This window comes from Pseudoliparis swirei, chromosome 4, assembly GCF_029220125.1.
Source record: "Pseudoliparis swirei isolate HS2019 ecotype Mariana Trench chromosome 4, NWPU_hadal_v1, whole genome shotgun sequence".
Taxonomy (NCBI): Eukaryota; Metazoa; Chordata; class Actinopteri; order Perciformes; family Liparidae; genus Pseudoliparis; species Pseudoliparis swirei.
Genome location: NC_079391.1, coordinates 6817969 through 6832908, shown reverse-complemented (window position 1 = coordinate 6832908; position 14940 = coordinate 6817969). Strand labels below are relative to the sequence as shown.

Sequence of the window (14940 nt, the reverse complement as noted above, 5' to 3'; positions counted from 1 at the left end):
GCTGTATAGCTGGTTTCACATATGCCTGTGTTGATATTGAGCAATACAATTCTTCTTATTCAAAAAATATTGACAGTTAATCGTTAAAATGACCCAAAGTTATTCTATAGAATAGTGCGAGTCGGAAATGTATTTTTATTTTAGAATACGGTGTCGCAAAGTAAAAACAATATAAACAGGCATAAAAAGGACCTCTTTGTAGCTGGAGCCGAAGATCGCATATGCAACACTGCAGATGCTTCTCACTCTAACGGAAGTCCGGTTGACAGCGTCTCTTTGAATCCTCATCACCTGCCTCGAGTAAAACGATCTTTAAAGGTTTCTAATGACTTGCTTTCATTGCGATAACTCTTCAGAAAGGACTTTATTTTTGTTGTTTCCAAAATAGAGAGCTCGTAGTCCAGTATATGTCTGGTAAATTAGATAAGGTTTGTTAATAAAAAGCCATGATGACAATTAGTGTCTATCATTCCATATGTATTTCTTTCTCTACTATAATTAAAAACAAAAGGAATATAAAAGTTGTTATTTTCTAAATGTATCTTTTGCCTTTGTCTATTAGAAGGTCCGTGGCCAGAATTAGAGGTATACTGGTGTCATAACCCCCAATACACCTCAACACCAACCCCCAGAGAACATTGCTCAGAACCTAGTAGTTAGTTTGGATCGAGGCAATGTATTTGAATATCCACCTGAGTCAATCAGTTAAAGTCTCTCTAATAAAAACTCATATACTTTCCACAGGTAGAAATCAATTGAAAAAGCCTCACACAGACAAATGTAAATGATCGTTTTGAATGTGTGTGACTTGACAAACTTAGTTGAAGACAATTGGTATTTTCCAGACAGACTTCTTGTTGGATGAATAAACTCTTCGCACAAAACATGATGAAATGTCTTCATTCACAAAAAATAACTGAACTCTTATGACTAATCTTTTTTTTTTCAAGAACGAGTGTTGTTGGATAAGATATTCTGTATAAATTTCCTTTATTCACGATTCATTTTGGCTATATAATTGGGTTTGGTGTATACACATACACACACACATACATACGCACTCACGCATACACAGACACACACAATGATGGCATGATTAGACATTGTGTAAAGATTAACATGCAGTAGATAAGACGGGGGCAGAGAGTGTTGGCCTTTTAGTGTCTCTTCATGACCTTGGAAGGTATTTAAAGTACACCAGACAAACCCTACCGGTACAGTGTTTAGAAAGACAACATGTAACACACAGAAAGACAGCGTTACCTGCAAATAAATTACACTGTTCCCAAACAAAAGAAAACCATATTGCAAAGGAACATATACATCTGCACTGTAGATGCGAGTGTTCAGAGGTTTATGAAATTAAACATATAACATGACTTGTTCGGGTACTTCTTAACCAGTCCAATAAAAAGAAGAAATGATGTATAGATGTCGGTATAGTTTCAAATATAGACACATGAGATCTGAGGTTGAGTTGTCCTTGAGTGATGTTTAGTTCCAGCTTTCATGCCCCTTTGAAACAGAGTTAAGCATCAAAAGGGAAAGTGCAAAACTGGCCACAGATCAGAGTGAAATTCAACCAAGTCTTTAAAGCAGGACCTAAACTGCCGGTCTGAGCGTCACAGTGGAATATTGTTGCATTCTACAGTGTATTGATACAGCCTCCCTTCCAGCACTAACAATAGCAGACGTGAGCCATTTTTAAAAAACATTAGTTTTCTACTTCTACCACACCAACAGGCTGAAAGATGCTGCAACATGACAGAGAAAAATAAATAAAAAATAAAGTGAAACTGAATGTGAATCGACAGTCTGCAGATCATGGTTAGCGTCATTTAATTCCTTCTAATGAATCGTTTAAAATAAGAGAAACTACTCATGTGACGGACATACATTTTCAACAACGCATCTTATGTTTTAGCCAGAAAGATTTAATGTGTCCAAGTTTTGTAATATCGCTCTACAATTTCATCCTCTAGCCCAGTGAAATGGTCAAAGAAACAAAATGCGTGGCGCACAAGGAAATTAAATGTAACATCAAGCAAATCCAGATCATTCACACATCTAGCGTGGGAAAATAAGAATGTATTTTATGGTGAACTGACCCTTCAAATATTTTGGGGAAAACAAACAATGGTTACTAATCTACGAGATTTGTCATAAATAAACAGCACTTTAAATATCAAACAAAAAAGGCGTGCGGTGGTGAAGTAACCAGGCAGACAAATATTCATCTGAACATGAGACTGAAGTCATATTGAACTGAAGAATCTTGAACAAGTCGTGGATTTGATGCTTTCCGACGTAACAATTAGTTCATTTGTAAATAGACTAAAAACCCAGTTTAATGGCGGATGAATTGCTTCATTCGTTCAAGCGTCTCCAGTGAGCATCTTCTGTGTTTCTCTGTTAATTAATTGCAAATTGAACACATTTGCACTCTCCGTCAGACAAAAAGGACGACATCTGTAAACGCCACCTCAGCCGCTGGGATCCCCGTGACGGACCCATTTCACCCTTTTCTTCTGACATTTTACAGACTAAAATAATTAAATCAAGAATGTGCCGAATAATGGAGGCGTTTACATTAATTATATTTAGTTAAATTCTTTTATAAAAGATAAAGATCATCAAACATCGCCGGAGTGAAACGAAAACATGGAAGAGTGGAAAATGTTTTCATTTCCACAAAACAGCCACATTTGAAAATGAAATAGATGATTCAACGTGTGTTGAGATGGATATGTGTTGCACCGCACAGACCTCGGCATGGAAGCAGCAGCCAGCGAGCTGTTGCGACACACTTAACTGAGAAACTCTCTTCATTTCCCAGCTAGGTGCGAGATGGCTGGACGAGAACACGGCGGCATCGCCGTGGACAGATGACTCATCGCTCGGCCTCTCGCCTCCTCCCGATCCACACACACACACACACACACGACTTGAATACTTTAAATCTCCGGCTATCCCATTCAGACTTTTTACATTTTGTAACAGGGGGTTCGGGATGCCAGAGAAAGTCCAAATCTGCAAACAAAAGAAGCTCCAGCTGCAGAACAACGGGAGAAGTGGCGTGTCGGTCGTCTGTGGCCATCTCTTTTCCCGCTTTGCTCTCGTCTTTTTATGCTTCGGGCAAACAGACTGCACGGCTTCACTTGTGTGTGTGTGTGTGCTTTCAGTCTGAGACCCGAAGATTCAAAGCGGGCTGCCTCACTGCTCCTAACTTGGGTTGGCTTGACGTGCACTCTTACCTTGGCGCGGAGCTTTCAGCCTTCATGGATCGTACGCCTGTAGGACTGTATGCGAGTGCGTTTCAGTCCTGGGGGGGGGGGAGGAGGAGTGCTTGCATCTGAAAGCTGTGGAGTGACGGGGCACGTCTGAATGTATGTTGCGTGTATTCATGTGTACATTTCTCAGTCCAGGGAGACGGCGGGGCAGAACCTCACACCTCTGGCTGCTCAGCAGTGACGACTTGGTGTGTGTGTGTGTGTGTGTGTGTGTGTGTGTATTTTCAGTTCAGAGCGTCGCCATCACATCTCCGGCTGCTCTTCTTTCACCGGCTGGGTTCGGGGCTCGGGCGACTCGTAGCGCTGGAAGTTCATTTTCCTTATTTTCTCTGGAGCTTTTCTCCACAAAACAATCTCCTAAACATAGGAGGCAAATATGCATTAAGACAATTGTGTATTACTTATAATGATCGCTCATTGTGTCTAAAAAGTGTGAAATGCGTTTCCTTCATCGTACTGAATATTGAGACATCTGCATTGTTTACATCCACGTCGACTTGGTAGTTGTGGTCTTAATAACTTCCTTTATTGGCAATGGCTACAAGTACGTAGTAAACACAACATGATAACTGACAGAAGTACTAAAATACACAAAATAGTCAAGAAGACTGTGTACACACGTGGAGGTAAGATAAATAAAACTTCAAACAAATCCTGCTGGTTTATGAAATATAGCCTGTCTCCATCAACAAGAGGATCAAAGTCATGCAGAATGTCCATACTTTGCTATAATCGACAGCTGAGATGTAAACTTTAAAAGTATAAAGACACGATTTTGCATAATGCTCTTTTGCGTGTGTTTGTTACCTGTTGTTTGAAGTATCTCCTGTCCTCTTCATCGACCAGCACCAGATTAAGGAAGTAGCGTACAGAGAACTTCTTGTTGACATCCCTCATGGTGGGTGTCAGGTCATATCCTGTCAGGAGACAGAAGATGTGATACACTCAATCATTTTGTAGAAATAGGCTATTTAAATTATTTATTAAGAGGTAAACTGACACCCTGATGATATTCAATTCATCCAATTCAGTTTATTTTGTATAGCCCAATATCACAAATTTGCTTCAACAGGCTTTAAAATCTGTACACATACGACATCCCTGTCCCAAAGGGACCCCTATGATCCCGCCTGATATCTAGATAGATAGATAAATCGATAAAAAAAACACCGTACCTGCCAGAAACAGTCTGATGGGAATCGATTCTCCTTTAACTGGAGCTCCATCCATGATTTCATACTTTGCTACCGTCTCCGTCTCTGTGGTAGTACTGGGACCTAAAACATAGGACAGAAATGACAATAAGTGATCAAATATGGACAATAGAGCCGACAGACGTTTCTGTTCCTATTGGGATCCATTTAACTAACGACAGCTTTCTACAGGTAGAGGGGCTGAACTCCGACGTCAGCACAGAGTCATGGTGCGGTCCATTGGCATGTCCCCGCCATGTGTCAGATCTGTGATGGTTTCAGTTCACACGCGCGGTTTCACACACTCACCTATGCCGGTTATCTCCTTCTTGATGAGCTGTAGCTCCATGTGTTGGATCTTGATCCTGACCAGCAGGAAGTAGATCTTCCCAACAATCACGTCCTTGAGGTGGTATCTGACAAAGAGACGCACCGAGAGAAGCTGCTCAGACTCGCATGAACACGGGTCTCGTTTGGTTCTGTGCTTCGCTGAGGAGGAGATCAAGTTCTCGCCAGAGGAAACTCTACATTGGTCTTACTTGGATTTATTGTATTCAAACTCGATGTGCAGACAGTCTTCGATGCCGACCTCCATCTTGATCGAGTTGTTGACGTCTGGGTAGGTGGCCAACTGGTGAATAATCAGCTCGTATTCCTTCACCAAGTCAGACAGGCGGCGGACGATCGTCACCCTGAGGAAATACCTGTGAGGAGAACACGTCGTCATCCAAAGGGGATTCCCCACTGTATCAATCTGTGCACGTCGTCATTCATATTTCATGTACCGTCTTCAGAGTTGGGCTCTTTCTGAGAAATATTACAACATGTTTTTATCAATTAGTTAGAAACATTTTGATTGACTGATCATGAAAGTTTTCAGAAGTTAAAGGACCCATCGTATGCCCATTTTTCCACAAGTTGATATGGTTCCTTGGGGTCTTAATGAAATGTTTGTAACATATTTTGATCAAAATACCACAATAATCATTTCAAACAGCACCCTTTTTACCCTGTCAAAAACACCTCCCCACAGATTAACCTGTTTTGAGTGCCTGTTCCTTTAAATGCTAATGAGCCAGCTCCCCCCTCCCCCCCCTCCTCCACGAGATGCGCTCGCCTAGCTGCTGACTGCCTCCTGCAGATGAAGATAGCGTCGTGCAACCATATCGTTTTGAACCAGAGTCAGACCCTGAACAAGAAGAGGCTCCCGAACAAGTTCGAGAAGTTAAGGCTCAACAGGACGTTTCTGAATGTCACTTCTACATCTTTTTTTTGTTTGTACATTGGCTAAGGTCTCAGTCTTGTTAGCAGTTTTGAGAGCATAGTGGTGCTAGAGATTCGAGTACGTGAATAGTTTGTGCATGTATGAGTATGTAGCAAATACAGTGTGTTTATGTAAATTACTGTTTGTGAAAGTGTTTGTGTAAATGCAAGTAACGGGAACGCCATAAAGATATAAATATAAAGTTCCATCTGTAAACTAAAGTGTTATCTGACAACAGTAAGTGACCAAGTAGGGGCGGGGTTAACGTTTTTACCTCCATTAATTAGCGTTTAAACCTTGTTTACTTATTAAATCGTTGTATTTGATGACTTATGACTTATTTGATGACTCATGTCTGTAATATGAACACAACTTTCAAATAAACTTTACCTGCAAAGTTGTGGTGGGGGGGCAGTCCAAGGCCATGTAGCCAGACTCCCTACATGGGCGTGCTTCAAAATCTACGTAGACGTTGGTGGTGATCCCATTTGATATCAGCAATGTATGCTTCCCTCCCCGTGACTATCCCTCTGACAGCACAAGATGAACGAGAGGAAAGCTCTCCTGCAAACCGTCGGCGGCCAAACTTTTACACCTGGATACGAGATGCTCTTCATCAACTTCACATAAATACATCCCGTGTGATTCTTATGATAAGAGGAGCTGCCATTTGCCTGATGTCAAAATGTGGAATCGACATACCGTAGCCTGACATTGGCTCCAGTGTACGACTCATAGGGCTTCTCCACCTGCATGAACTCAAAATCGTAGCTCCTGTTCTGGGCGAGTTCTCCAGGTAGAGCCAACTCCTTCACCAAGTCCACAAATTCATGGGTGTTGCTCTTATCAGAGAACAACTCTGAAATACAGCAGAGTGGATTCAGAGTGATAGCGTATCATTAGAGACAATTTAAACACACTACATTCATTCATAAGTTCACGTTCCTCCTCCTCCTCCTCCTCCTCGCACGAGGAGGAAGGGTTTAGCTCCACTATAGCAGGCTGCACATGACGACCACATGCTCTGCTAAACCTTTTAGCCACATGAGAAAGCCAGCAGCCTACAGTTGACAATAACTTTTTGTCCAGCTATAAAGCAATGCATTCATGGCACATTTAGAAGTAAAGTTAAAATTAATCAATAAAAGCGTTGGGTACGCTCATGAGAAGCTCCATACCGTGTACTTTAATCACACTCACCTATCTGTCCAACAAACTCGATGCGGATGCCCTGATGCTCCAGTCGTTTTCCTCCCTGCTTCACATTTAGATTTACCTGCGGGGAAAATTTCCAAGCAGATAAATTGTCATATTTAGCGGTAAAAAAAAAACGGTCTCAATTACAGTTTCACACATTACCAATGTATCAATACATTTGACTTTGTTATTACCTTCGCATTGAAAATGCGGAAGGTTATGTTTTGATCGCCGTGTATTTATTTATTTGTATGCGTGTTACTCGCATAACTCAAAAAGTATTAAACCGAATCGCATGAAATTTGGTGGGATGATTGGTTATTATCCGGGGACCATTTGAATAGATTTTGGGATCAATCGGGTCAAAGGTCAAGGTCGAAAAGGTCAACATCTTTTTACCATAGCACGGTCAATTTGTATCCAATTGGCATGCAACTAATGCCAAAATGTTCATAATTCAATGCCCAATCTTGTGATATGCGAAGGTATGCGCTCTACCGAGTGCCCGTTCTAGTTACAGATGTAGTGGATGCTACAATATTGGTTAATAATGATGAAAAAGCAGCCGATACATGTGTGGCTCCTAAACATCGATGCTCCGCTTCAGGTCAGAGAAAATCTTTCAAACACATCAATAGAGCCTTAATTTCCCTCTAGGCGCAAATAAAGACAGGATCCCAGAATAGACTCTGGTGTGGTCGAGAAGTCCATTGTCTGCCTGCGCAGTACTGTTCACGAATAAATTAAAGACAGAAAATGTAAATAATCCTTTGTGTAGGAATACCTTGGTGAACCTTGTTGAGCTCTGAATCTCACTGTATAAATAACGTAAACTCGGTTTACCTTGCCAGACACGGACTCTCCGTCGTAGAACAGGTAGTGTTTTTCCACTTTCCCTTCTTCCGTCTTCAACTCGGCTGTCTTTCTGTTCTCTGCATCATTCAGCAGGACGTCGATCTCACACACCGGCCCAAACAAACCTCCTAGGAAACTCTGAAAACACAACGAACGGCATAGAAAACTGAGTATTATACAAAAAAAGAAACAAACACTTTGAGAAATGCTAAAGTCAACTTGTTAAAAGTTGACTAACTGGGGATTCAGAGCGAATAAGCAGGTAATGTGGAGAGAAGATTATTGTTATTAACCAGAACAGCCTTAACTAAACAATGTTAGGCAGAACTATCTACAAGATTCATCTTTCTTGAAATGCCGCAGGTCAAAAGATGTCAAGAAAATGTGACCAAAAAAAAGAAAAAAATTCAGAGCAACGACTGGAAAAAATAATCAAATCATCACCATGATATGTGGTTATCTTAATCGAGGAGACTGAAATACAATTTCCCCATTTTTTCATCCGACATTATAGATGATCACTGAGGTTGCATTCCAGTTTACAGACCGATGGCGCAAAGGATACTGGAGGTTGTGAACAAACATCTCTGTGGACCGAATAACAGACAATATGCCAAATATCTAATCTGCAATAATCACAAACACACCACCACTAAGTTATCATCTGTACATGTCTCACACAGCTACTCCCTATCTGCTGTTGCCACACTAACTCAATCACTTACAACACACACACACACACACACACACACACACACACACACACACACACACACACACACACACACACACACACACACACACACACACACACACACACACACACACACACACACACACACACACACACACACACACACACACAGAGACAAAGAAGGAGCTATTTAAATCAACCTCACGACGGCATGGTGAGCAGTAATCTAATGTTAACACTGCAACAGTGCATTAAAGCCAGTGGGTGTCAACTTGCAATTCCTAAACTAATTCAATCAATAAGCGATAAGCACTTTTCAATCGAGCATTTTGCTTTACACATTAAACCATGACCGTAAAGTCAAGAGTTGTTGCAGCAGCTTGTGTCACAATTTCACATCCGGCGAACAAACCACGAACAACATGAGCTCACAACGTTCTCTCCGCCTCTGAGCCGCAGTCTCATAAAAGCAGCTCAGGAACTATTTTAAATTGATAACCGACACGTTTAGTTGCTGCCGTCGTGAACCGAAGCTGCCGGGGGGCCGTTTGCTAACTCAAGACGGCCTCGAACCGAGGCTCCCCTCGACCAGCCCCCCGGCTAGGTAGCTTTTTTTCTGCCCGTTTTATACATCAAAACGCTGCCGTCGAGGAGCACGGCGGGTCGGTGTAACTGCTGCTGTTTTTCCGGTTCATTCGCCCGGTTCATTTAAGTGGAGTCCGGACAGCTGACGCCCTTCTTTACACTCACCATCTCGGCCGCCTGACAGTCTGACAGATAGTTGAAGCTAACGAGCTAACAGCTAGCCTCGCTCCGTGTAGCCCGTGAAGCAGGAGGTAGAACCGCTGCTCTGCGTCACGTGACCCGTCATGTGTGATATGGGGCGGGGAGGGGGGGGGGTATTTAGTATGAAAGGTATTTAGTGAGTTTGTGATTACAATTCAGAAACGAATCATCAGATCACTTCATTACTTTGTTCATAATCACAACGTCATGTTGCTTTATTATAGGGAGGTCTACAGATTTACATTTGACAATATACCTTTTAATGAGAGCCTGACCGACTTAAGGCCGACAACATTAATATCAATATTTGAGAAAAAGATATTGCCTGATGGAAACACACACGTTTTTAACAGGGTCCTCTTCAATTTGATAACAAAAAACAATTGAGACCAAAATATGTACAGAGTTGGACTTACCAGTGCTCACATTGTCTGGTCATGCTGTTTAAACAACCTCTCACACATTGAATATAAATATACTTTTAGCCCTTTAATCTTGTTGTTGAGTTCAGATTTATTTTTATTTTTATAGGAACTTAAATAATACCTATTGTTGTTCAGTTATTTTTTACTTCACACTGCTTTTGTCCTAAAAGTGTAATGTCTATTATCATATTCATCCTTTTATCTATCAGTATTATTAAGAATAATAATAACCTACAATGCTTTTTATTATTATTTAGGATTTGTAATGCATCACATACATATTCTCTTTATAAAATGTTTCATTACCTTTGTCAATATAAAAGTCAAAAGAGAACTCTGTTGACCCAAAAACTACCCAAACTACCAACTGACTGGAGTTAGTTTATTGAACAGTTAACAGAGCAGATATCAGGACAGTGTTGATAAAGTAGTGAAAACAAAATATATACTGTTACAAATACAAATTAGCCAACGGACAGCATGTTAAAATGCATGTGCACCGTATGTATTTTGAATATGTTTCAGCTCAAATGGATTTTCATGAGGGGTTCGGGTCAAAAGATTCTCATGTTCAACTTTGCAGACCAGAAGTTCCTAGAAGATGTTGAATAGGCTTCCTGGGTAAATTGTAACAACATTTGAAACAAAGTGATCAAATAACATAAATACACTTTTTTATATGTATTAAAGGAACACATGCCTCGTAGATCCAAGAAATGGTTGGGACCAGAGCTGCACATTATGAGTAATGCATGGGCATGCATGGGCGTATCGCACTGGTATTGCAATTTTTGAAAATGTTAAGTAAAAAACACGATAAAAAAACAAGTTAGTAAAAAAGCACATCCCAACTTACACATCGTTTCCACAAGAAAACACAAATAGTCACTGCCAACTTGATCTAAATTAAAGTGTGTAAATGTCTCATTTATGCAGACCTTTTTATTTTGCCCCTGACGACCCACCAAATAGCACGAAGAATATAAAATATATATTAGGCCTTTGTCAATCTCTGAGCAACTATGTTTGTCCACCACCAGGTGGTGATGCAATATTAGGTTTATTATTTGAACAGACAATGTGGAAATGAAGCAGACGACAGCCATGAGTGTGTTCTGTAAGTGTGTGTGTGTGTGTACACTGGCTACAGCTGCAGAAGTTGGTCTTCTCTCAGCTCCTGCTCTGCTGGTTTTGCCTCAGCGAACAGAGACCTCCTCTGGAACAACCGCCTCACGTTCCCATCTACAAGCAGAAAAAACAAGATCAGACTACATGGAGCAAAAGAAAGGAGGACCTTGAAAACTATTAAATCCTTGCAACTCCTTTTCCCCCAAAAGTTACCTTTGTATAGCTCCTCCTCTTTCTCTGCCCAGGACTCGCCGGAGCCTGTCTCTCCGAAGGTCCCTCCAGCCATGATTGTACCCGCAGAGCCTTCATAACCTCCGGAACCATCCGTCTCTACAGGGGACTCCCCCTCCTCACTCCTCCTTGGCTTTTCATCCTCGTACATCTCTAATTCCTCTTCCTCCTCCCTCGGTGGACTCTCGCCCTCCTCAGGCTCGGCCTCGCTGAGAAACACAAATGTCAGATGTTGAAATTTTTTTGATGGAGTTTGGCAAGTTGTGTCTTTGGGAGTCTGTCCGACATCATCATATCAGGAAATATAACGTATGTTCATGGAAACAATCAGTTACATTTTCACTACATAACAACACAAGAGTAACACAACTTTATAAATGTAACATTAGACACTCTATACATTTGAAAGATATTTTAAGATGTATAAAATACTTTGAAAAAAGATACTGTGATAAAGACTGTGATGAAAACTATAAAGGTATTAACTCATTAATTCTCATTTAACAGCAATCTATACGTATGCTTGATTGACATCTGTCATCTGTTAGTAGCTTACATGAAGTTTGGTTTAATGCCTTTCCTCTCACTAATGCTTGCTCATGAGAAATGTAAATTATAGAGCACGACGGTAACTTCTGTTTTAATTTAGTGCTAGATCAATACAAATAAGTAGAAACAGGGCCTTTATTCTGTTTTATGGATTAAACATCAAAACACATCAAAACCCACTGAGCCTCATGACCTGCAACTGTTGATGGTTTTAAGACACACACTCTCTGTGACCGAGCACAGTGTGAGGAGGGCTCTGTTGAGGGTGAACACCAGGAAAGCTGCAGGTCCAGATGGCATATCTGACCTGTGCAGCTCCAGTGTTCACCACAATATTCAACCTCTCTCTGCTTCAAGTGTCCCAGCATATGAATGGCTGATAAAGGACTACATCTGCGCCTTCCTCCCTTCCTCCATGGACCGCTTATCGCGATCCACGGATGATGCTGTCTCCACACCACTCTCATCTGGACAGCCAGAGGGGGCTATGGACTACTGTTCATTGATTATAGTTCAGCTTTCAACACCATAGTCCCTCCAGACTGGCCGCAAGCTGATTGAGCTGGGACTGAACACCCCCCTGGACTTCCTGACCGCCAGGCCACAGGTACACACATGACTGTGATGACAAGGAAGTTACTGATCTGTCACTGTGGTACCAGAACAAAAGCCTCATCATGAATGTCAAAACTAACTGATTGTGGACTTTAGGAAGGTACAACAACAGAGGACTACTGTGGGTGGTATAAATACCTGGGAGTCCACATCAGGATCTGACATGGTCAACAAACACAGACACTCTGGTGAGAAAGGCAACACCTCAGGCAGTCCTTCTCTCTGGAGCTGTAGAGCGTCCTGACAGGAAGCATCACAGCCTGGTTTGGCAACTGCTCCTGAGCGCACTATTGGAACTACACTCCCACCCTGCAGGACTTGTACACCAGGAGGTGCAGAACCAGAGCCGGCAGGATCATGAAGGATCCTCACCACCCCAACAAGACTGTTTCAGCTGCTGCGGTCAGGCAGGCGCCTGAGACGGAGTTTTTCTCAGGCCATCAGGTAGACCCACACAACTGCCCTCACACACACACACACACACACACACACACACACTTACTGTATGTTTTTTATTTGTAAATAGTGTGTACTTGTTGCCCTTGCACATTCCTGCTGAGCATTGCCACTTTCATTTCACTGCACACCCTGTGTGTGTATGTGACAAATAAAACATCTTGAATCTTGAATCTTGAATCTTGAAAAGAACAAAATAAAGTTTCAAAGTTGGATGATGTTCCTTTTTTGGAAGAGAATCAACTCAACCGATCAAATAATAGTTAATAGTTAATAGTTAATAAACCAGTCAAGGTAAAAACCTTTCCAGTTTCCAGTTGAATTATTGTACTCTGTCTACTTCACATATAGTGATTAAAAATAACAATAGACCAGAAGCAGCAGCACACCAGACGTCACAGCCCACTTCCTCTCGACACTTCCCTGTGACTTCCTGTTCAAGGCGAGGGCTGCTGCTGATGTAGGAGGCCGGATAAGACTCAGGCTACCCACACATAAAGTCCTGAAGAATAATCTTCATTTCCAAAGCTATACGCATCATTCACTCTGTATTCTTTCCACTTGCTCTAGCTTCTGTCGTCGATACTCTTTGCCTTTTTTAGAATTGTTGATGGAAGTGTGACCATCAAGTCAGTCTCAGTTGGACCAGGTAATCATGTGATTTAATCTATTTTATATCTATAACACAGAATGTGGCGTTTTAATATATATATTTTTTTAAGTACATTTGGTCATTAACTGATTGATATCAGAGGAACCCTAAAAGAAGAAACTGAGGTCTTAGATCAAGATTAAGATAAAGACTTCCTCAGCAGTCACACACATTAATGTGCTAAACACACACACACACACACACACACACACACACCAGTATTACACACAATAAGTTTGTACGTATTTCTAGTTTTTGGCATACATGTATTTCACCTTTAATTAAATGAATGATATTGTACACTTTTTCATGACATGTGTTTATACCACACATAAACAGGAAGTGAAACAAAGCTGTATTTACTCCCACTTCTGTACTCTGTGACCATTTTACATTGAACACTAACTCTTCAGGTCTTTCTCACTGCAGATCTAACCTCTGGCCTCTTTATCCCTCCACGTTCTATTCTGGCTTTCCTTGGCCACCTACTTCACACTTATATGTTCTCAAACACACACACACACACACACACACACACACACACACACACACACACACACGCAGACACACTGAGATAGACAGAGCTTGTCCTGTTGGAGTTTTGTTAGCCGAGTAGCATCTGCATTTTGAAACTTGAAGTCTGTTACAAAGACACTCTCACATTTGTCAAAGCAACTCACAGAGCAAATAAACCATCACATCCAAAGCTCACGGACACACACACACACACACACACACACACACACACACACACACATGAATACTTACAGATAGCGAGCAGTTGAAGCAGGCAGTTTGGCTGGAAGTTCTGGACTCCACGCCATTTTTGGACTTTGTTGGGTCACACAGTTGGCCTGGTCGCCCTCAGGGTTACATCTCACAAACTTATACACGGCGGTTCTTGGTGCTCCTAGAGAGAAGGTTTTAAGTTTCAATTTGTGTTTTTTATGCAACATTTTATGCAACATTTTATGCAACCGTTTACTTTCGTCAAAGTGCTCCTCTTGGGCAACATCTGGTTGCTCATCTGGATCAGCTCTGGTTCCACGTTTGAAGAGTTTCAGGAGATTACAACATTGTTCTACAACAGAGCGAAGTGACGGTTGGCCTAATGGGCTCCAAGTGTGGCTCATTTTCTTCAGAAGTGTGTAAAAATAGGAAGTACCAGCACCACAGCTTTTCTTTCTCAACACATGGGCCGAAAGTTGATCATTTTCCACCAGTATCATCAGTAAAGAAATGAGCCAACAGCTCCCAAGTGTTCCATTGCAAGTCATCTGATCGACTGTTTGATGACTGATGCTCGGCATTTATTTTGCTCTGCCAAAATCTATATTTCCTGTTTTGACCTCACTGTTGGGCTCTTGGTATTGATACAATTCATTAATTAAATGAAAATTTAAATCATTAAAAAGTTATTGTGATATTCCTGCATCACTCTGATACTACTGCCAAAGTAACTATCTACAACCACTATACATCATATAGGCTTTTGATATCTGAGAGTCGTATCAATGTTATTTACCTGGAAATGTGCGTGCTCTTAGATGAGTGTGTGACATGTAGTGACACTCTGTAGGTGGAGGTGTCAAGTGTGCATGTGGT

At 41.4% G+C, this 14940-nt stretch overlaps 1 protein-coding gene across 1 annotated transcript; it reads right to left on the bottom strand.

Annotated features, from left to right (window-relative positions):
- Positions 1-973: 973 nt before the first annotated feature.
- Positions 974-9330, bottom strand: vps26a (VPS26, retromer complex component A). The gene is made up of 9 exons (XM_056413437.1): positions 9244-9330; positions 7788-7937; positions 6948-7023; positions 6450-6606; positions 5023-5187; positions 4793-4899; positions 4466-4567; positions 4098-4207; positions 974-3647 (listed from the first exon to the last, which is right to left on the bottom strand). The coding sequence occupies exons 1-9, from the start codon at positions 9244-9246 to the stop codon at positions 3534-3536; spliced, it is 984 nt and encodes a 327-aa protein (XP_056269412.1). The 5' UTR covers positions 9247-9330; the 3' UTR covers positions 974-3533.
- Between the last annotated feature and the right edge of the window lie 5610 nt (positions 9331-14940).